At 44.3% G+C, this 25093-nt stretch overlaps 1 protein-coding gene across 1 annotated transcript in view; it reads left to right on the forward strand.

The window, feature by feature from the left end:
• The window catches only part of aig1 (androgen-induced 1 (H. sapiens)), a gene marked incomplete at both ends in the record, with an annotated part of 51245 nt that extends 36189 nt beyond the window's left edge, over positions 1–15056 (forward strand). Inside the window, 3 exons of the mRNA XM_080744794.1 lie at positions 7418–7533; positions 10317–10483; positions 14926–15056. Coding sequence (XP_080600920.1) covers positions 7418–7533; positions 10317–10483; positions 14926–15056 — 414 coding nt within the window. The remainder of the gene's footprint in view (positions 1–7417; positions 7534–10316; positions 10484–14925) is intronic.
• Between the last annotated feature and the right edge of the window lie 10037 nt (positions 15057–25093).

Raw genomic sequence — 25093 nt, forward strand, 5'->3', positions numbered from 1 at the left:
AAATAGCCTAAGAGGCATTTTCCCAGCCGGCCACGGTGGCCGGTGGACTTTATAATTACCGGCCAATTAAACATTTAACCGGCCAATGGCCGGTAAATACCGGCTAACGGAATCTCTGGTGCGCGCACGTGTGTGTGTGTGTGCAGGGGTGTCGCACCAAATTCTGGGCCCCGGGTACAAGGATTCACTGTGGGGCCCCTGTGCTTTAACTATTGAAAAATAGCAGATATACAAGCTCACAGCGCGGCACCGAATGCCGCGCTGCAAGCTTGTAGATCTGCTATTTTTGAAAAATCATGAAAATCTTTGAATATTTCAAATCCTTCTAAGGTTTTTTGAAAAATCTATGTTTCGATGTCAGTGGAGCTCAAACCTTTTCATGTGAAGGACCCCCATCTCAAAATATTTAATTCCAGGACCCCCCCAGAAGCAGAATTTAAGTTACAAATGTTCGCTTAAAAAATACATATATTCAATGATTTGCACCCATTTTCACGACTTTTCAAAAATAGCAGATCTACAAGCTCGCAGCGCGGCACTCGGTGGCGCGCTGCGAGCTTGTATATCTGCTATTTTTCAATAGCTAAGTATAAAATAATTAAGGCCTCTCCACCACCTTGGGCCCTAGTAACTCAGTCCCACTTTCCTACCCCTTGTAACACCCCTGTGTGTGTGTGTGTGTGTGTGTGTGTGTGTGTGTGTGTGTGTGTGTGTGTGTGTGTGTGTGTGTGTGTGTGTGTGTGTGGTGTGTGTGTGTGTGTGTGTGTGTGTGTGTGTGTGTGTTTGTGTCCACAGCTATAGTTTCACAAACCACCATTTCTAATTCCTTGTGTAGCAGCAGGCCCAGGAAGTTAATACCTCTCCTTTAGGTCAGTTGTGCATTTTTCTGGTTTTATGGACCCCCACTTTGCCCCAGCACTAGACCACAGACCCCCATAACTCTTAACACTCGATTTCAGTTTGAGACCCAAAGGACCAAAATAATAAACTATGGGCCCTATATTCCTCCATGCTAAACCCTAAACCTCTTTTTTTTTTTAAGATTTGTTTTTGGGCTTTTTGCCTTTATTGGATAGGACAGTAGACTGACAGGAAATGGGGGAGAGACAGGGAGTGACATGCGGCAAAGGTCGCCCGGATCGGGAATTGATCCGGCGACGCTGACAGGCATTGATGCCGTAATGGCAATGCCTATATGGTATGCGCCTGGTCAACTAGGCCACCAGGCACCTAAACCTAAACCTCTTTTGCCTTTTTTTATTATTTTTGATTTTTTTTAATCGTTCAAATAGCCTATCTACAAGCTCACAACGTGTCAATGTAGATCGGCTATTTGTATTGAAAATGTTTTTCAAAATAGTAAAAAAAGGCAAATACGTTTAGGTGTTTAGGGTTTAGCATGGACGAGAATAGGGCCCTACATCTTAAATGAGTAATTCACCCAAAAATGACTTACCGTTGCTGACTAAATTGAATTGAAGGGGGTGTGTAATTGATAGAAAATAAGTAATTTTTTGGGGTGAAGCCCTGTTTCAAAAGAGTGAAAGGACCATTTTCAAAGTTTAAAGGTGATACACCATGCATTTAAAAAGTATTTATGTCATATTGTTTATGTCTCAAAAAGTTTTTCAAAAGGTTTGAGGCTAAATTACCACTCCTGAATAGAGAGCCTCTCTCATTTTGAATGTCTCTCAGAGCATTTTCAGCTGCAGTACCACCTTTGGCCTGAACTGCCAAAAAAAAATTTTTTTTGGAAAAAAAGTTTTTTTTCCTTCAAAAACGGCCGTCGATGACGTCAGCGACAGCAGCAAATCTGGACAGCCTGTTTTGAGAACCCGTGGGATGCTTTTAACTTCCACCTTCCCAAAACCAGAGAAAGACACAACGGTCAGAAATGGGACTTTGTGAGGATAGAAGGTGCTAGTGGGACACCATAAAAAGGTTTTAAAATAGGAAAAGTGAAATGTCATGGTGTATCACCTTTAACATTTTTTATTCATGGATTTACGGCATGTGATATTGGATAAATAAAATGTGAAAACAAAAACTATAGGAAACGTAATCTGGCAAACCGCTGCGTTTGAGTCTTGTGAGCTGGTCTGTGTTTTCTGTTGCTTGTTTGTCAGTGCATAATCTCTCCTCCACCTTGCCTCCAGGCCATGGCCAGCCCAGAATGGAGTTAATGGCATGGATTAAAGTTCTCAGTTGCAAACACTGATTTCATGTCATTTGGACGTAGAATAGAAGCATGTCTTCTATGGAAGCATGTTGTGCAGCTAAACGCTTGATCTAAAATAGTCTCATGTTGAGAGCTTGTATGTAGACGGTTGCCACCCTGTTTTTTCAATGCGAAATGCACACATGGCCACCCGGTGAATATGGTCTGACTGGTCTGTAGTGGTGAAGTCAAGTGTTGGATTGATCATGAACCTAAATAATGAACCAAAACCTAGGGCGGGGCGGTCAGTCACCATAATGACATTACAGTTGGAATATCTGCTCAATCTAAGTGGATTATAGTGCAGAGATTACATACAGCACAATGCAATGGACACACGCACGCACGCACGCACGCACACACGCACGCACGCACGCACGCACGCACGCACGCACGCACGCACACACACACGCACGCACACACACACACACATACACACACACATACACACACACACACTTAAGAAAAACACACCCAGAGACAAAAACATATCCAAAATACGTGCACGTATCCAGGCACGCTCGCACAGAAGCGCACACGTACCCACACACACACACACACACACACACACACACACACACACACACACACACACACACACACACACACACACACACACACACACACACACACACACACACACACACACACACACACACACTTTATAAGTGTTGCGTGTGGTTGCTCGCTGGTCAAGCAGTCTACAATATGCTCTAGTCCAAAGCAGAGCTACATAGCTGTTGTATATTTGTGATGTGACACACACACACGCACACACCCACACACACACCCACACACACACACACACACACACACACACACACACACACACACACACACACACACACACACACGCGCACGCACGCACCCACACACACACGCTCACACACAGTTGTGATAATCATTCGGTGCCCGTATGGATGAAGTCTTCGTATTTGTTCATTGCTCAAATATTTTATAATCACAGCGTTGAGCCTATAACTCTGCTCATTGGTAGCACATTTTACGAGGTGTGTGTGTGTGTGTGTGTGTGTGTGTGTGTGTGTGTGTGTGTGTGTGTGTGTGTGTGTGTGTGTGTGTGCGTGCGTGCGTGCGTGCATTGGGTCAGTTGAGGTGAGGTCAGTGTGGGTGTAGACCCTGGTGTGGTTCCCAAATGATGCATTCTGCCATCTAGTGACTACTGCAGGTACTGCACCTGACCTGAAGGATATCTTTCTTCTTTCTTGCCTCTGTAAGTGAAAAGAGAGAGAGAGAGAGAGAGAGAGAGAGAGAGAGAGAGAGAGAGAGAGAGAGAGCAGAATAGTGTGTGCACAAGTAAAGCCCTTTGCACACAGGCGCGTTTAACCGCACAGATAAAACGGACAATTTCATTTTTTAAAAAGAAAACAATGATTCTCTTTGACCTCATGCACACCGGCTCCGAATTAGCCGTGCAACGAGTGGCTGCGGCCGTGCGTTTTTTTCTCGATCGATCGATTTGTGCGTCTTGTCGCATGCGGTAAAAAAAACTCATCACTCCTTTTATGACTCCTTTTTGGATCCGCAGCGCCGATTCCGCACAGCCTTGCACACCAAATCCAATGCGTTTTATTCATGCAGCAAACGAAAAAAAAAACGCAACTGTCCTGTGTGCAAATGGCTTAAGTGTTTTGTGTGGTTCGTGTATAATATGCATGCACGTGTGTTTATCATTGATGGGATAGTGTTGCAGTTAATTACACCACACACTATTGTGTGTATTTAAAGATTTCAAACTGTTGTCTGAGAACACACACACACAGACACACACAAACATGCGCGCACACACACACACACACACACACACACACACACAACACACACACACACACACACACACACACACACACACACACATGTCTCCACACTCCAAGTAAACAGTGACAGAGGGCAGAACAAACAGCCCTGGTTCAAATTAAACCACCCAACAACGGATAGCAAACAAAACACTGTGGTTTCATTCAATAACCACTTGAACCCCAGCTTCATGTTCTGGGGTGGAACCTAATTGGCCAAACATTGGCGTGAGCTTGTATTTCTGTTGAAAACCTCTTTGCCAAAAATAGTTGATCTACAAGCTTACAACGCCTCTGGCACTGGCGTGGCGACCCCCCCCCCCCCCCCCCCCCCCCCCGCTTGGCCCCAATGCTAGGTTTTCACCACAGGGACTATTTTCAATGATCCAACTTATCAGGACCAATTTTTTCCCGTGTTTCTAATGTTTACTTTTTACCTCAAGAACAACACTTTCCCTTTACCAGGAATGAGCAGCAATTGGTACAGCGGCCGGAAGTCAAAACACTGAACACAATAAATACAGTACAGAAGCAGTTAATTTCGTTGTACACTTGTGTTCAATGACAAAATAAAATCCGTTCCATTCCACAGCGGCCAACAGAACACAATACAGCAGGCTATAAATGCTACCTTGAATGGAAATTCTGTCCTCCATGTCCTCCTCCTCCGAGTCTCAGACTGATCAACACTAGTAGCCTACTTGCTTCTGTAAAGAAAAAATAACAAGAATCGACACACAGTCAATTTAAAATCTGGTGTATTGGTGTGTTGAAGTTAGTGTTGGTGTTCTTTCTCATGTATATTTCATAATATTCTAACTTACTGTAGGCTATATGTCTAGGGATGGCCAAATGGAGATTCTTTCTTAACCGATAACCGTCAGGCCTTATCAGTTAACCAGTAAGACTCCCTAATCGGGATATCACAGCCTCCACCTCTCACGTCATACGGGCAGCCATATTTACACCTGGAATGTTGAATCTCCATATATGGAGATAACCTACCCATCACACAAAGTCTGACCTCACCAGCCCATACCTGGGCATGGACGACTTATATCTCCATATACGGAGATGGCCATATATGGAGATACGATGACATCACAGAGTCCACAGCTGATGATGTGGCCTGATGTCATACAATACACAAACAAGCCCTATATAAAGGGGCAATTCTCACCAGGGAAGAGAGCATTCCCCACTAGCTGAGTATCTTAAGATGGTTGGATGTGATGATAAGCCACAAATAGGCCAAAAGTTTGTTTTACCAATTATCAAGACATACGGGCAGTTGACAGTTTGCCATTGTTACTCATTGAAGTTGAATCTCCATCTGAATCCCTTTTATGCCCATATATGGAGATCCCTGCTCTGAGTATCTGACATCACTAATCCCTTTTATGCCCATATATGGAGATCCCTGCTCTGAGTATCTGACATCACTAATCCCTTTTATGCCCATATACAGTATGGAGATCCCTAACAGAATCCATTTTATGCCCATATATGGAGATACCTGCTCTGAGTATCTGACATCACTGTGATGTCACCTGTTTATGCCTAAATATGGAGATCCCTGCTCTGAGTATCTGACATCACTGCGATCTCACCTGTGATGTCACAGTGACACATCACCTCAGTATCTGTGATGTCACAGTGACACATCACCTCAGTATACGTATACATTGAGCAGGGCAAAGGTGTGACGTGTGTGACGGACGGACGGACGGACGGACGGACGGACGGACGGACGGCCGGTGGAGGTTTTCATACTAAACTGCGACCTTACGGTCGCAATTAACCGTTAACCGTTAAGGAAATGTGTTCAAAAATGCGCTATTTTAGCGATTTAAAAAAGGAAAATAGGCCTACACACGTTTTTCCCCATAATAAAGTGCTATATTTACACATTAAAAACCATAACACTGGGAGAAACAAGAATACAAATGTTTTCTAAAAGAAATGTGTTTTTGCAAAGAAACGGATTGAAATGATAAGTCTGTAATGTGACGCGCTGGTCGCCAGACACGTGCGCACATACAGCAAAAGGGGCTTGAGCCCTTAACTTTTATCCGTATGAAAAGGCCCTTTTAGAAATGTCAGCCCATGCCTCTCTAAAATTCTGTGCACTCCCTGGACCCTGGCTATTGCCTAACAAAACCAGCATGAGACGCATGTAGCCGCATGTAGCAATAACTTCCAATCGTATGACTTTTGGAATCGTTGAATCGGCTAAACGTGATGTCCATTTCATTCATTTACTTCTCACTTCTCTCACGCCCGTGTTTTGTGTGTGCTGATGCAGCGATCATTGAATTTGCGACTCTGAGCTTTGTTATTTTCGCATAGCCTACTATGTAACCAAGACGACTTTAGCGTTCCTCACGTCATCAATGTAACATTAGAAAGTTGTGTTTTAAGCTCTTCTTAAACAGGATTCAATGTGACGACGCGGGTCTGTTTTGTAAAATCCAATCGACGAGGGAGCATGTTTCCTGATGATCAAGTCAGCGTGTACAGCCAAATCAAGCACGCAGCGGCAGACTCGCAGTTGTATAAATGCATGGATGTTACACAGATATTGGTGTCCAGAAATGTGTGACCACAGGGCCTGACCATAGAGTTATAGGGCCTGACCTGTGAAGTGTGAAGGAATGGTGCTCCCTGCTGGACAAAATATTTCATTACACCAGTCTAGGATTCCATAGCCTGGAGGAGCGGGAAAGTCCCCTGCTATTGGCCCTAATGCAGTACCCCCCATCCCATCGTTTGGAGGGCCGCTTCCAATCATGAAACTAGCTCGGTTACCATGTGACATTGGACAGCCAATCGGCAAATAGGTCGCCTGAATGTCTCGCCAGAAAATGATCTCTTTAAAGATCTGGTTTACACCAGATAATAATAATTGGGCCCACCAAAGAAATCAGATATTAGTTTCAGAGCCATGCTGTGTAAACTACCGCCGGTAAACAACCTGACGACAGCTCTCACTCACAGCTGAGGAGAGATTCTTCATGCCTGGCGCAAAGTTATTATTATTATTATTTTTTTCGGGAGCCGTGGCGGGCCCTAATGTGACTGTATTCCCTGCATTCCCTATAAGTACGCCCTGCTGCGGGACGTTGTGAATTGTGAGCTTGTAGATCCGCTATTTTTGGCTAAAGTTCTCAGAATGTGGACACTAGGGTTCAAGTGGTTAATATAAAAAAGGAGAAAAAAATGTTTCTATCACTGAAAGATTGTTCATTTACGAAAAATAAAAATAGATTAGATTAGAAGTTTCTGCCTGTAATTCTTTTTCATGTTAAAATGTCTCTCTCCCTCTCTCTCCCTCTCTCTCTCTCTCTCTCTCTCTCTCTCTCTCCCTCTCTCCCTCTCTCTCCAGCACACCACGGTGCTCCCGTTCATCCTCATCGAGATGCGGACCACCCACCACCAGTACCCGAGGAGGTCCTGTGGCCTGGTGGCCGTGTGCTTCTTCGCCCTGGGATACGTCCTCTGGTAACACCCCCTCCCCATCAGCTTACTTTGATAATATAAGGCAGGGGTCTTCAACGTTTTCAGGCCAAGGACCTCTTAGTCAAGAGAGAGATGAAGCAGGGACCCCCACAACCCATAGATACCATATAGTTTTGTTTGACAGCACAATCATCAGTGTTTTTTTGGATTCATGTCAATTTGTATTTTCAGATATTTAACCACTTGAACTTAATAAACTTGACCTTTCACTCTGTACTTTAACTTGTAAAAAACAAGGCCTCGCGCTGCGAGGCGTTGTGAGCTTGTAGATCGGCTATTTTTGGCTAAAGTTCTCAGAATATGGACGCTAGGGTTCAAGTGGTTGATATAAAAAAGGAGAAAAAAAACCTTCTATCACTCAAAGATTTGGAGGACCCCCTGTAGTAACTCTGAGGACCCCCTAGGGGTCCCGGACCCCCTGTTGAAGACCCCTGATATAAGGAATTTATCAACATCACTTCAGGAACTAAATGGAATTTTATGCAAAAGACTGTGACGACTATAACAAAATCTGTCAAAATCAACACTTGGCATCACGGATACATTTTTCTGGGGTCACGAGTAATATCATTTTTTTCCCCCTAATTATTATTATTGAAAAACAAATCCAACCAAATTTCAATAATCTCCCCCCAAAGAAATACAAATAAAAGAGATACATCAAAAATAATTATAGGAATAGCCCCCCCCCCCCCCCCACCCCACCCCCCACCAAAAAACAACAACATAAATTAGAAAACAAATGTTAACTCTTTTTACTGCTACATTAAGGATTTAACTAAGGATGTCTTACACTGCCATCAAAGTAGCTTTACCTTTGTGATGTTATAGAAAAATATCCATCCATTATTTCCAAACGCAATTCTGTGTAAGATACAAGTGTATCTGTCATTGAGCCAAACTGACTGCAGGGCGCAGCCATTTGCAATGAACGAAGCTCACAAATGTCCCTCGCTCCCACCAGTAGTTTAGAGCATAGAAATGGAGAAACTAGATCCAGGCATAGAAAACAACTAGAAAAGTGACTCAATTTGCCTCAATTGTTTATGTGTGGTCGAGATTTGAGACCAGCATTACGGGAGCTGTTTCTACTGTTTCTACTGCACTAGACCTCTGTGGTCTAGTGCATAACTCTTAACTGTTTTACTGCTACGGACGTTACCGTTCGCCCCAATTCTGAACGTCGCTCGTCGCCAATACAGCCGTTCGTTCGTTTACCTTGTTGATGTCCGTAAGCTGATGAGGGGTCGCGCCGCCGTGTACAGTGAACACATCTGCCGCAATGATGCTCTAAAAAATCCATTATGCGTTAACATCAACGGAGACCAATTCACTTCCTTGTTGATTTCTCTGGCCCTGTGGCTTTGTGGCGAGTGACTGGTCTCAATGGATGGCAACTCAGAACGGCCAAATTCACATTCATTCTTGCATGACGCCGCCCTCTACTGCCAGGTCCGCCAAAGTGCATGTTGCGCAATCAAAAAAAAAAAAAAAAACGTCTATCTATCTACTATAACATCGCAAAGGTAAGCCGCTTTTTGCTGGCAAAAGACCCAATAAATAAATAAAACATCTGTCAGTAAAACTGTTAAGACTGTACACTCGATTTCAGTTCGAGACCCAAAGGACACACTTGGTGTCTCCCTAGGATCCAAAATAATAAACTACGGGCCCTATATTCCTCCTTGCTAAACCCTAAACCAATCGTTCAAATAGCCTATCTACAAGCTCACAACGTGTCGATGTAGATCGGCTATTTGTATTGAAAATGTTTTTCAAAATAGTAAAAAAAGGCAAATACGTTTAGGGGTTTATAGTGCGCCACCCCTCACCTGCTCACAGAGTGCTCAGACAGGGTAAAGAATGAATGAACGGCCGCTCGTTCATGACTGTGCGCTACTTGAATAATCGGGCGAGCACGCTCGTTAATAGCAGTAAAAGAGTTAAGAAGTAATGACAATAGTCGATCTACAAGTTAACTACTGTACACGTCATGATGCGACGCCTTGTGAACTTGTAGATCTGCTATTTTCACTCTAGCTTGAGTCTCGAGGAGACATCACATTACTTTTCGGGTCTCCAGCTAAAAAGGGTGGGGAACCAGTCGGTGTAGACACTGACGCAGGACGCTGTGCAGTAGTTAAACTCATTGATCGCATAGTCAGACATATAGACAGACCGTGGGTGGTGGCTGGAATCTGTATGTTTTCTCTTGGTGGTTCATGGCTGTATATTTCATGTTGTTGCTGGCAAACGGGTCATATCAATCTTTTTTTTTCTGTCTACACACACACACGCACACACGCACGCACGCACACACACAGGCACACACACACACACGTGCGTGCAGTCTAGGCCAGGGGCTTTCAAAGTTCCGAGACAGTTGGCCTCCCTTGAGCTGGGGGTCTGGGGTGTGTTTGTAAAGTGTTTAAATGGGGAGGTTGGGGGGGACTACGTGCCAAAAAGAAAAGCCACGTGACAGAAAATGTCATAAATGTAAAGTACTATACAATGCAGGAAGCTACAGTACAGGTCAGCATTAGGTCAGCGTCAGTCTGAAAAATAATATTACTAGTCACTTATTTTGATTCATCGATCACTTTTCACCTGTCTAAGGGAGAAGTGATAACTACCTCCGCCTCTGGCCTCCTGAAAGGTGAATTCTTAGGGCAGCTTTGACGGAAGCCAGCGAACTCCATGATTTAAGGGAAACACCAGGGTGCATCAGGTGACCCGGGTGTGGGTGTGTGTGTTTTATCCCTCAGGATGTGCTGGGTGCACCAGGTGACCGGGGTGTGGGTGTACCCCCTTTTGGAGCGCATCACCCCGGGGGCCAGGGTGCTGTTCTTCTCCTGTGTGACCGCTCTCATCTCCACCTTCTACGTCCTGGGAGAGATCCTCAACAACTACATCTGGGACCAGCACTACACAGGTCAGTGTGCGAGGGCGTGCACAGCTGCACACGCACACGCGCATGTGTGGAAGTTGTCTTTTTTTCACTGTGCGGTGTTCCTACAAACGTATTCCCCGCTGACATTTTTTTCTTCCTGTTCTACTTCTCCCGCTCCTTCGGTTGTGCTCGCAATAAACAATATCCAAACAAGGATTCTTAAAAAGTTACACCGATGAAACCTATTAAGAGCGAGTTAAGAGCTTTTAGGTTTGTTTCGCTGGGGGATGTAAACAGACCTGCACCGCATGACGTAACTTCTCTTAAACACAGCAGCTCCGCAAAAATCAAGCAACTTCCGTTAAGACAACGCACAGCACAGGTCGCGTCCAGGGTGATAAGGCATTGGCTGCTTTTTTGACCCAATGTCAGCCTTCTGATTGGTCCATGACTGACGAATCAGCAGGCTCATTCTGCCCTGGTTCCACAACGTTCCACAACGCAGAAACACCTTATCGTCACTGTCGGGCAGAAACCTTGTATCTCCAAGTTTCAAATGTGTTTGTTTTTTCGTAAAGTAAAGCCCTGCTTCATTGCACAAGACTGTCACACAGTGAAAATAGCAGAACTACAAGCACACAACGCGCGAGGTGTTGTGTGATTGTAGATCTGATATTTTCACTGGTTTAAATCATTATTAAAATGAAAAATACAAAACAAGGTTTTCACCCGACAACAATGTTAATATTGTTTACGTGGAATTTGCTGAAACATTTAAAAAGCATAATCTACGCCTAGTACACTGGACTTTTTTTAATGAGACCAAGTTGAAAATGTGAATTGAATCACACTGAACATCAATACGAAGCAACTGAAGAACCCGGTCAGTGGATGGAGAGAGAGAGAGGGTTCTGGTCCAGTGGGAGGATGGAGGGATGAGAAGGGCCAGATGGAAGAGGACAGAGATAAAGCATCTGCTGGTCAGACCTCTCTCTCTCTCTCTCCCTCTCTCTCTCTCCATCTGCTCCGCAGGCCTGCAGGTAGCATACCACCCACGCACTGTGTGCGTGTGTGTGTGTGTGTGTGTGTGTGTGTGTGCGCGCGTGCGTGTTAAAGACAGAGAGAGGAAAGTGTGAGTGCATTCATGATGAAGTGTGCACAAAAGTTCATAAAATTAATTATGTCTGTCTGTCTGTCTGTCTGTCTGTCTGTCTGTGTCTCTCTCTCTCTCTCTCTCTCTCTCTCTCTCTCTCAGACAAGATCAAGTGTGACTGAGTGACAGCTGTCAGTCATGTCCAGCACTTGAGGACAGGTGGTTTCCTGCTCATTATTGATGGACAGCACAAGAACAGCCAATCACAAACATCCACAAAACCAAAAAAACAACAACATTGTTCTCAACCAGAGCTACACACGACAGTAAAACAAGACTTTTTTCCCTCATCATCCTCATCATCATAACCGACGACGGCGACATAATGAGCGTTGGATACTAAAACCCCTCGACCGAGATGAAGATGGAGTCGTCATTGTCATCATCATCTGGCTGAACTTGAATCTGAAGATGTTTCTCTCTCTCCTGATCTCCGCTTCTTCTGTGGAAGAACTCGTTGGGTCTTTGGTATTTGTGATGCCGCAAGGGACTGGCAGAGATACGCATTGACATCCATGCATGTGCGCGCACGCACATACACACGCACGTACGCACGCGCACATACACACGCACGCACACACACACACACACACACACACACACACACACACACACACACACACACACACACACACACACACACACACACACACACACACACACACACACACACACACACACACACACACACACACACACAGAGAGAGGCACACAGGCACACTCAAACACGCATACACGTATACATAAACGTAATTTCACTATTATCATTAAACTTAAATCATCCTACTCCAATATCTATTATCCAACTATCTGAGTTATTTCCATTGTCCAATAGTTATTATTGTTATTATTATTATTACTACTGAAGAACACTCTCATACAGTATTGTATATTAATCCTCTTAACGGGTTGGATGATCAAAACAGACATGTTCATTGTCTGGATGAAGTGACAATGAATGCTGATCTACAATGATACAATGTTGGACTGCTGAAAACGTATTTAATCCGTTTCAAACTGGGGAAGCGTCCATGTTATTTTGAATTTTTTGCTTCGGGGCTATTCAAAAGAATGTGCTCGCTGCAAGCTTGTACATCTGCAATCTTTTTGAATAGTATGAGAACTATACTGATTTAGAGGGCATTTGTATAGAATCGGCCTGAGTTCTTAATGGGTAAAAAGAAAAACAAGGGCTGTGGATCCGGTACGGTAAGCACAAACGGAGTTGGAGTTGACATTGGCCTCAGTGAAGATACGGTTCAAAATTTATGAATTCATAATTATGCCGTGACACAATAACGGCTGACACATGGACAGACAGAAAGACAGACAGACAGACTGATGAGGAATTAGGAACAGGCACACTTAGTAAAATGTTAATATATCCATTTAATTTAATTTGTAACTCAGAGTGTACACAAATGAGGATTTGACTGTGCAGGCTGCCAGCTGTGACAGACGAGACATGAATGCAGACAGACAGACAGTGGGACAGTGGGACAGAGAAATTGATAGCCGAGCACGTATGTGACTTGTAAAAACATCACAAACATTCACATTAACATCACCATTGGATCCTATTGTTTAGTATTACAATGCCATTGGCCACAATATCTGCATATGAATACCCCCCACAGAGGCTGACATTCACACAACTTCAAGATCTCTGGAGTCCAGAGTCTTGTCTTTTTGGTGATCATTAGAATGTCTAGAACATGTACATATGTTATTATTGTGAGAAATATCCCCAAAATGCAAATTAGAGCATGATTTATGATTTATGGCTATAAAACCTTACAAAAACATCATTATTTTTAAACATTACATTTTCCTCTGATTAGGACTCCTACAACACCACCATTTATTTTTTGGCAAGTAGAAATTAATTTGGATCTTGCAGGGTTAAAATAAATTCATCATGCCTGTTGTTAAGGTATGGCAACATGACTGGTGTCTTGCACGCGCACGAATACACCAGTCATGTTGCCATACCTTAGGCAGACAGTGACATACATGAGCAGACAGACAGACAGGGACATACATGTGCAGACAGACAGACAGGGACATACATGTGCAGACAGACAGGGACATACATGTGCAGACAGACAGTGTTGCAGCCGGTCTAAATTCATAGTTTTATTGGACAGAGGACCGACAGACATGCAGACAAAGAGACGTGTGTTGAGTTGTTTGTGTGTTTTTATGGAGGAGTAGATATCTCACATACAGATTCTGCCCTCTCTGGTCTTATTAAAATGTACTGGACGTGTATGGTCCCCTCAATAAACTATCTGCTGACCTACGCTGTAAAGCATCTGTGTGCGCGCGTGTGTGTGTGTGTGTGTGTGTGTGTGTGTGTGTGTGTGTGTGTACTTATTTCAATATACTTGAAAGTATAGGCTATCTAAACTAAAATGTTGATGCCTTCTCAAGTATAGAAACACAAACTTGTGTGTGTGTGTGTGTGTGTGTGTGTGTGTGTGTGTGTGTGTGTGTGTGTGTGTGTGTGTGCGCGCGTGTGTGTGCATGCGTACACGTGCGTTCCCAGTCCGAGCAGACTGTGTGGGAACGGCGGTCCAGTCCATTCATTACTGAGAAATATTATCAGACTATGAGTTCATGTTTGGCCCTGCCTCGCTCTGGCACACTTTCACAGCAGACACAGCACACACACACACACACACACACACACACACACACACACACACACACACACACACACACACACACACACACACACACACACACACACACACACACACACACACACACACACTATCTGAGAGCCTGCGAAGGGTGATGAGCGCACACACAAAGGGCACGCAGCCACACACAAATATGGACACATGGGTATACGCCCACGTGAACGCAGAGCATGAGCGCGCGTGCGCTCCTGTGTGTGTGTGTGTGCGTGCGTGCATGCGTGTGTGTGTGTGTCTAGGAGTGGTTGCACTGACACAGTATCCCCAGCTGTTGAGTGAATAAAGTGCAGAACAGAACAACTAACCACTTTAGCAGACCGCTCTCTCTCCATGGCTACAAAACCACAAAACACAACGGAGAAATCAAATAAAACACTGTCCACTTTCTCTAATAACTCCACTTAGACGTGGAACGGGAGACCGCTGCTGCTGCTGCCGCTCTGTGTGTGTGCGTGTGTGTGCGCGTGTGTGTGTGTGTGTGTGTGTGTGTGTGTGTACCTGTGACCTATTCAGAAACAACTTCTGTGTAAAATAACAAATGATTTCACTCCGTGCTCGGCTAGGTCTGTCTCCCTCTTCATCTCTCTCCGTCCAATTATTCTTTTTTTACCCCCTTTCTCTCCCACCAGAAAGGGGTGCCAATTATGAATTTCTCCTGCTTTTGTTGGTGTACCCCACACTGGCACACCTGCCAGCGAGGAGCCCCCACTGGGAGGACATCACTGTCGTCCCTTTCGTCATACTCGACGTTCCCCGCTGACAGGTGCCGCCTTTCCCTGTAGCAAGGGCTTCATTTGGGGCATCCTAGTGTTCAAATCATGTTTAACTTCAAATTCAGTTATTGTATGCATATTGTACCATTCATGTATTAACCACTTTCAATGTGGAGTGGCGTCCTTATTTTGGGAATGTGAGGATTGGACTGTGTTAGCGGTTGGAGAGGCCAGATGAGGGTGTAACCATAAAGGACAAGAACATGACATGAAGCTCTACTCCCAGCCCAGATCTCACCCTGGCAGCCATTTATAGTCTCTGCTGCCCAAAGAGCCTGGACTGTACCACTTTGTGTTGGAGCATACCATAAACAGAGCACAATACTGTACACATAAATAAACATATGCATACATAAAATACAAGTAATAAAAGACTACATGATCGTACTACTACACAACATGACAACAACTTTACCCTACAACTAAATTAGCAAACTCAGCACATTAACCCCCCTCTGCTATCCTGATATGCAACCCAATCATTACTGAAACACACAGGCAATTGTTAGGCATCCAATCACGCCTCAACAATTAACTCCACCTTATTGCACTTGCCCAAACATTTTGCACATATCACAAACATTGCACCTGCCCATCATGATTACCACAACCCAAACACTGAACATTATCTCCCCAGGTGGACATTGGCTGAGTGGCCATCTCAGTCAACCAGGAAACAAGTAAATACAAGTAAAAACAGTAAAATCATGACGTGCAAAATACGCTGTGCTTGGCAACGCGTTGAGAGCTTGTAGATCCATTATTTCCGCTATTTAAGAAATGGGACCTAAGTGGTAACCTATTTTTTGCCACCCGATTTCTTTCTAAAATTACGCATCTGGTCTATATGAGTGCATGCAGTGACACCCGCATCCCCGCTATACAGTTTGTGTTCCATTCTGGTCAAACAGAGTCAGGGTGCAGCGTGACAACATTTAGCAGACCAGGGACGTGCTGGGCCCCTGATTCAGCCCGGGAAAAAGAGTTGGAGAGGCCCTCATTGCGCGCTATAGAGAGAGATCTCTCTCTATAGCGCTGCTGCTGCTACTCAAAGATTTGTGACAAAGTGACAAGCCAGTGGGCCAATTACATGAGTTATATTTCGTCGTTGTCGGGTGGAAACCTTGTATGTCTGTATGTTTGTATTTTATCATTTTAAAAATTACTTAAACTAGTGAAAACAGCCAATCTACAAGCACACAACGCCTCGCGGTGCGAGGCGTTGTGTGCGGTGCGAGGCGTTGTGTGCTTGTAGATCTGCTGTTTTCACTACTTTTGTACAACAGCCTTGTATGATGAAGCAGGGCTTTGCTTTGCAAAAAAATGTATACATTTGAAACTTGGAGATACAAGATTTCTACCCGACAATGACAATTTCCTTTGTTGGTCGCCCAGCCCCCAAAATGGAACGAAGGCCGACATTTTATTTTTATTTTTTCCTAATGGCCGGCTTGGACCGGCCGGGAATGAACCGGCCGTTTCCCAAAGGCCAGCACGTCACTGTAGCAGACGCTTTTAATCCAAAGCGACTTACAATAAGCAGGTAATACATCAATATAATAAGCAAGATACTATGTCAGTACATCAACAACAATATAACAAATGCATAGGAATATCAATCTAGAAAAAACAATGGCATAGGTAGCCTCATTGGATCCATTGGAACAAAGGTTGGAACAAAGGTTATTTTTTTCTTCTGAAAAGTAACGGTTTTGGACATACAAGGTTTCCACCCGACAATGACGATTTATTGTTTTGATTTCCTCTTTTCTCCTCTCTGTATCTCTCTGTGTATGTTTTAACATTATTTCGGTCTCTCTGTCTGTGTGCCAGTGTGTTTGTTCCTCAAGCTATTGTTTCTATCGCTGTCTCTGCCTCCCTCCCTCGCTCTCTGTCGTTCTCTTTCTGTTTCTTGCTCTCATGTCTAATTTATGCTCCGTCGTACGAAGCCAACGCACACTCCTCGGCTCCACTCAACATTATTATCACATCACGTAGAGAAAGAAAGAAACTGAAACTGTAACTGTAGGTTTCTATATTATGTGGAGTGTGACATCTACATAGGATATTTAGTGGGATGAGACGATTACAACAGCAGCAGTATGAAATACAGTTCCTAAGGTGCCTGGTTTAAGGAAAATGAAATAGCAGATGAAATAGCAGATCTTCAAGCTCACAATGTGTTGCATCTGTAATGACGAAGTACAGTAGCGTAAATAAACGTGTGTTGCGAGGAGTTTGGGATCGCACAGACTGGAGCGAGGCTACCCCGCCTCACTCTGTCTGCTGTGCAGTTAGATACCGTGCAACGCTCAACACGGCGACTCGCACGCTACCGCTCGCTCAGCAGTGTCTCACGTGGATCAAGGTCGCCTGAGACGGCGCGCCTCCGTCATCATCACCGAAAACAACGCTCCTTCCACAATCGTCTCCTACGGATTCGAAAATAACGTACGGCGAATGGTCCTGACAGTGAGTGACAGGTGCGTCACTGGTTATTGGGACAGAATGCGCAGTGTTTTTTTTAATCCGCTGGCTGAAAAAAAAAAAAACAGTCGACTGCGCTTGAAAAGAGTTTATCAGCTGGCATTGTGCCCTAACACAGTGTTTCTAAATTGTGTTGTCACTGCTACTTTTAGTTAAGTAAGAAATTGGAGTAGTTCTTCCACCACGGACGTGATATGAATCAAGGCTTCAGTGTTCAGTTTTGTGTGTGTGTGTGTGCGTGCGTGCGTGCGTGCGTGCGTGCGTGCATGCGCGTGTGTGTGGGTGTCGGGCTGTCAACACTGGGTGACGTTATGGCTGCTGTTGTCTCCATCGCGGCCTTCAGACCTCACACCGGTGTCAGGCTGACTGATGCTTTGGCCGCTTGAACGGTACAACTTGCACACGCACACAAACACACACAACAGCGCACGCACTCGTGCACACACTCAAGCATCTGAAACTAAGCCGCTGTGAATGGAAACAAACCCAAGACCTGTGAAATATACCTATCAACCATAAATATTGACGACGGGAGCCCCATTGGTTTCTACAGACCTGTTTCGAAGCCACTGTTTCGGCGAATTAAAATCTGCTTTCTTTCTTTTTATAATAGTTTTTATCCCACAGTTTTTTTTGTGAGGGTACCTACCCTAGGAGACACGGGGAGAACATGCAAAGTCCACAGAAAGGCCCTTTCGCCAACCCCACTTAGGGTATGGGCACTGATGACAAGGAGGGGAGAACCCAAAGCGTCCCCCGGCGGGAATCGAACCCAGGACCTTCTTAGCTGTGAGGTGACAGCACTACCGACTGCGCCACCGCGGCCCTGTGTTTTCAGCTTTCTGTTACTGTAGGGAAAGCTTTTGCCGAAAATAGGTTTAAGTGCTTAAGACGTATCCCGTCAACAGTGCTCAATTCAAGCCGAACGCCGAACGCTGGGGGCCTCGTCTCTTCCTGCCGGCTCCCTCGGGGTGTCACCGTTTTACGGGACGTATGATCGCCGTCTCCCTTTGAAAAACGGAAACAAAAACAGAAAAAAGACTAGGAAGCCACAAAAAGTATGTAAATTTGGGGACGGGCGTCGACGGGAGGTGCGCTGCACCACCCTCTCCCTGACACAACACCCACAGCGAGCCGTCACCACCAATCCTCTCCTCTTCTCACTGTACCCCCATCCCTCCCTCCATCTCTCCTTGTTCTCCTTCTTGAAAAGGAGAAATAACCCTCCTCTTCTCACGTCCCCTCCTCCCCCTCCTCCTCCTCTTCCCTGTTGTGTTGGCAGCGATATTTTAAGGAAGTCTCGCTCCAGAAGCGCCGCTTTCCTCACCTTTTATTCAGATGACAGACGGAACAGATCATATTATGTCGTTTTTTTGTTGTTGTTGGGTCGGTTGATTGGTTTGTCATATAGTCTGCGTGTGCATGATCGTCACTGTCTGGCACACATCTCTTATCTCCATATTTGAACATTTTATTTATATATATTTTTTTCTTTTTTGTTTTCCCCTCCGTAAATGAAGGCCTATTCATCTTACAGTGTCGCACAAAAGTAGTGAAAAAATAGGCTATAATGCAAAAGGAACAGTTTAACTGCCATCCGTTCTTCTGCTATACCACCAAAATGTGGAACGCCTTACCGAAGGCCTCAAAGGAGGGTAAATCCCTAACATCCTTTAAAATTGCCCTGAAAAACCACCTACAGGCGGTAGCCACTCGTAACTGGTAAAAACAAACCTAGCCCAGCCTTAAGCCCTTTGCACACAGGCGCGTTTAACCGCACGGATAAAACGGACAATATCATTTTTTGAAAAGAAAACAATGATTCTCTATGACCTCATGCACACCGGCTCCGAATTAGCCGTGCGACGAGTGGCTGCCGCCGTGCGTTTTTTTCTCGATCGAACCCAGTTCGATTCGTGCGTCTTGTCGCATGCGGTAAAAAACTCATCACTCCTTTTATGACTCCTTTTTGGATCTGCAGCGCCGATTCCGCACAGCCTTGCACACCAAATCCAATGCGTTTTATTCATGCCGCAAACGAAAAAAACGCAACTGTCCTGTGTGCAAAGGGCTTTACCCTCCCCCTGACCCTTCCATTGTAAGTATCTACAGTACATATGTTTTTTTTTTTTTCTTTTCTGACTATCAGCATAGTACTGTGTTCTATCCGTCTGTCATTCATTATGAGATACTTTAATGGTTTCCTGTGCAAATAAGCTAAGTGCTTTCTTTTCCTATGCAAACTTCTAATAAAGTCTTCAATCAATCAATCAATCAATCCACGATATTGCGTTTCATCATATACGTGCGTCTGTAGTGGTGTGTTCCGCTTCTTTCAGTGGTGGAAAGTAATTACGTGCATGTACAGTACTTTGCTCACGTAGCTATACGGGAAAAATGTTTATAGGTACTTTTCCTTTTCTATTTAAATATTTTCATACTTTTACTTCACTACACTTCAGGCAAATGTTGGACTTTTTACTCTTTACTTTTCACTACAATTAGTTTGAGAGGTTTAGTTAGTTCATTGATTTTAAAAAGTAGTACTATTGATGCCAATATTATATTCAAGTCACATTTTGAAAGCAGGCCTTTTAAATTAGTAACATTAGAGTATTTTTATTTTGCAGCTGTTTTGTCAGAACTGTGTGTGCGTACATGATTGCACTTGTGTGTGTGAGTGTGACTCTGCTAAGGAGGGTTTGACACTGCATGGTGTGTTCATTAGCACTTATGAGTTTCCCGGTGCAAGCGTGTGCACGTTGAAACATGCACACATCCAACCAACGTGTGATGTGTGTGTGGGGCACATGGGCACAGTGGTGGAAGAAGTATTCAGATTGTTAACTTACATTTAAATTTAGGCATTAGCAGACGCTCTTTGGTATCGATGGTGACTATTCTGCCGGGCATCGGTCTGGGTTCTCCAACATCTTCTGAAACTCCTACATTCAATCCCTCATCGCACACCCCTGGGCACAGCCCAGGGCTAGTATACTACAAATAAATAAATCTGTAAACTATGTACTATGTTTGCCTCTGAGATATGGAGTAGACATACTGTATGAAACACTTGAGTAAGACAAAAGTACCGTAACATTTTACTTAAATGAGGACTTCACCACTTTTCAACCTATCTTCATATAATAGGTCCTCACTAATGTTCATGATAAAATAGCACAATCTTTTTCTACTCAGTCTGGGTCTCATAGGAGAGCTGTGGACGGGTCAAATCCATCCACCAGTGACATCGTTTGACAGATTCTTCTTTTAAACAATATTTTTGAAAAAAAAAAATACGATTTTTATTATCGCGAGAACAATGGCTTCCACTTTAACATTGCAACTTTTCTATTAGCATGGATTCCCCATTGATGATGTCACAGGTGGATGGATTTGACAGCTCTCCTATGAGACCCAGACTGAGTAGAAAAAATCGAACCTCGGTTCGAAGTGAAGCGGTGAATTCTTATCCTACGTGTTCATAGAGCTATGAAAGAGCTATGAAATCTGTGCTATGAAATCTGTGTTCTAGATCTATACATTCTATCTTCTAGATCTATACTTTCTATGTGCTTTAGTTCTATATTTTCATGAATTCTGAATGAATGAATGATTTTGTCTGGAGGGCCAAATTGTCATGTGAAGCTTGACCAATCCTCAATTCTGCATGCACGGGACAGACATGGGACAGACATGGGACAGACAAAGCCACACCTTGGAAGCGGCTTTCACCGCTTCAAAAAATGTTGCTATTTTATCATGAACATTAGTGAGGACCCATGAAGACAGGTTGAAACGTGGTGAAATCCTCCTTTAGAAGTACAGTAGTTGATTAAATGTGAGTGTACTTTCCACCATGCAATGGCATATACGATGGTATATATATATATATATATATATATATATATATATATATATATATATATATTGAGCATGTACTGTCCTCCTGTGCAGATGTGTGTTCTGTTTGTGTTTACATTAAAGTGTGGAGACATGTATGTATGTATGTGTACTGTACGGGCTGTTTGTGCCAGGATGTATTTCCGTACACATGGAGGTGTGTGTGTGTGTGTGTGTGTGTGTGTGTGTGTGTGTGTGTGTGTGTGTGTGTGTGTGTGTGTGTGTGTGTGTGTGTGTGTGTGCGTGCGTGCGTGCGTGCGTGCGCGTCATCTCTTCATTAACACGTCAGTTTTGGTACTGTCGGAGGTGACACATTACAACATTCTACTCTGCATAAATTTGCATATCATCTGCATAATACCACGGATAGACAATCTTTTGTTGAACCCTTCACTGGTTCAACTTTGGAATAAACAACTAAAAGCAAAACATCCTATTTTCCTTTTTCCTATTTTTTCCCTCCTTTTTGTTTTAGCCTACATAAATCTACATGTTAAACAGTAGAAGATGATACTCAGAAAGACCTACAGTGCATGTCTGAAAATGCACCATGCAATTTGAGTGTTTTAGTGGCTAACATGTTATCTAGAATTAAAGCTAGGGTTCAGTAAATGGTGTTTTACAAGTTAAAATAAGTGTTAAACATATCGTCACTGTTGGACAGAAAACAAATTGTTTTGGACATACAAGGTTTTTCACCCGACAACGAAAGCGGCAAAGCTCTCTGTCTACCGAGCAATCTTCGTTCCGCTGCTTGGAAAGGAGTCAGCTTAGGTGGTTCGGGCCAGGGGCATAGTTCTGCCGATTTAAAATGACTCCAATACGGAACTAAAACTTCCTACTAAACTAAACTAATACCAGCCGGCTGTGTTCTTCTTCGTGTGCTGTATTTCGGGAGGCTCCGACCACATTCTCCCATGTATCCCTGCGTTGCACGTGACCGTTGGCAGCCAATAGCATCTCTGATGCCTTTACAATTCTATGATGGCGACACCCATTCCAAGGGGTAGAAAGAGCCATTTGCGCTGCATAGAAACCAATGGCTTCGCTTCGTCCATATTTTTCTACAGTCTATGGTTCGGGCATGATGGGGCATCTAGTACGAATGCCTCTCGAGCGCCTTCCTATAGGAAGGTCCTCGATGCACGTCCCACTGGGAGGAGACCCAGTGGCAGACCAAAGACCAGATGGAAGGATTATTGCGACCGTCAGGTCGCACTTACTATCAAAACCTCCACAAACTGTGAGTCAGTCAGTCAGTCAGTCAGTCAGTCCGTCAGTCAGTCCGTCCGTCCGTCAGTCTGTCACATCTCACACGTCACACTATTGCCCTGCTCATATCTCCGCAACCGTTGCCCCGATCCATGCCAAATTTTGCACACACACTCCTTGCCTGCCAAACTACAACCTCCAAGGAGGTTGTAGTTCCAGGGACCCCCAGGTCCCTGGGGGACCCCCAGATGTAAAAAATGACCAAATGTGCAAAAATGACCACCCCAACGGGGCTGCTCACGGGGAATTCCCGGGGACCACCGACTCCTGGTGCTCCAGAATGGATGCCAAAGTGGTGGCGTCCCCAGTGGAGGACCCCCTCCACTGCAGCTCACATAAAATGGCGTAACTCGGGCTAGGAGCGTCTGGGAGAGCCGGGGCTGGTACCTATTCGTCCGCCAAGGCAACGCAGAGACCCCACCCCTCATTTCTCACATGGCCCTCTTCTAGCGCCACCATGAGGCCGATTCTTGCAAAACACATTTTTGGACCCTGCTCCTACAGATTTTGCCCTAAAATCACACAAATCGGTACACACTATGTCTACACTCATGTCATCAACATGGATCTGTCCCATATAGCGCCACCATCAGGCAGATTTTTTCAAACACATTTTTGGACACTGCTCCTACAGATTTTGCCCTAAAATCACGCAAATCGGTACACAGTATGTCTACACTCATCTCATCAATATGGATGTCCCATATAGCGCCACCATCAGGCCGATTTTTTGAACCACATTTTTGGACACTGCTCCTACACATTTTGCCCTAAAATCACGCTGCGACCTGGCGGTCGCTTATCTCCCGATTAGGGAGTCTTACTGGTATCTCCACACTGGCCTGGGAACGCCTCGGTATACTCCCAGAGGGAGTGGAGGAAGTTGCTCAAGATAGGGAACTCTGGAAACCTCAGTTGGAACTGTTACCCTGACGACCCGATTCTGGATAAGCGGTTGAAGATGGATGGATGGAGAGTAATCATTGCTGCGGTATCTAAGTGTTTGTCTCCATGTCTCTCCAGGACATTGGTAAACAGAAAATGCATTTGCCAGTCGGGATACCAATGAGATCCAATCAGGAGAGAGAATGAAAATAACTTTATACTTGATGTTTAACCACTTGAAACCACGCATCCCTATTCTGGGGGGAAGGTTCACCAAAAAATAGACGATCTACAAGCTCACAGAGCTTGTAGATCTGCTATTTTTGGTAAAGAGAGTTAGCCCTCATCAAGTACAGTCTACAGTGCAAATTAGGCCTCTTTTACTAAGCATAGTGAAGTGATATTGATGTAGTGATATTGATGAATTCCAAATGTTATCCAATTATTCTGCGGCACCCCTGGACTTGGACCACGGCACCCTAGGGTGCCACAGCACCCACTTTGGGAGTCCCTGGAATCCACTTTGAGAACCACTACCTTAGACTAGGGGTCTTCAATGTTTTCAGGCCAAGGACCCCTTAGTTGAGAGAGAGATGAAGCAGGGACCCCCACAATCTGTTCATAGATTCATTGTTTGACAGCACGATCAACAGTGTATTTTCTATTCATGTTAATGTGTGTTTTCAGATATTTAACCACTTGAACCGTCAATACTTAATAAAACATAACCTGGCTTTCACTGTACTTAAGTCTGCTCTTTTTCCCCTCCAAAGCTCTTTGCCGAAAATAGCTGATCTACAAGCTCACAACGCCTCACGCTGCGAGGCGTTGTGAGCTTGTAAATCTGCTATTTTTGGCTAAAGTTCTCAGAATATGGACGCTAGGGTTCAAATGGTTAATATAAGAAAGGGGGGAAAAAACAAGTTCCTATCGCACAAAGATTTGGAGGACCGCCTGTAGTAACTCTGAGGACCCCCTAGGGGTCCCAGCCCCCCTGTTGAAGACCCCTGCCTTAGACTATACTTGCAAAAAAATAATACAAAAACCTACACAGTCATGTATTTTACAGTTTAGCAGTAGTGAGTATACAGTATGGTAAATGAATAAATCGTCTCTATCCGGTGGACACCTCATTATATTATGTCCAAAACAGATTTACGAAATGCGTCGCTTTGAGCTCGCAGATCTGCTAGCCTACTTTTGATGCTTTTCTGCGATGCTGTAGTATGATCGAGTAGAGCGTCGATTTACGGAGAAGAAATTAGATAATGAATATAGACTAGTTGTACAATTATTAACACAACAGGAAATTGTGGTTTTAGTCTTGTGTGATTTCATTCATTTGTCAAAAACAGATGCAGTGGTGTGTGCGTGTGCACTGTGCATGTGCGTGTGTGTGTGTGTGTGTGTGTGTGTGTGTGTGTGTGTGTGTGTGTGTGCGTGCGTGCATGTTTGTGTGTGTGCACATGCGTGTTAA

The sequence above is a fragment of the Nannobrachium achirus genome, assembly GCF_963921795.1.
Source record: "Nannobrachium achirus genome assembly, chromosome: 16".
Taxonomy (NCBI): domain Eukaryota; kingdom Metazoa; phylum Chordata; class Actinopteri; order Myctophiformes; family Myctophidae; genus Nannobrachium; species Nannobrachium achirus.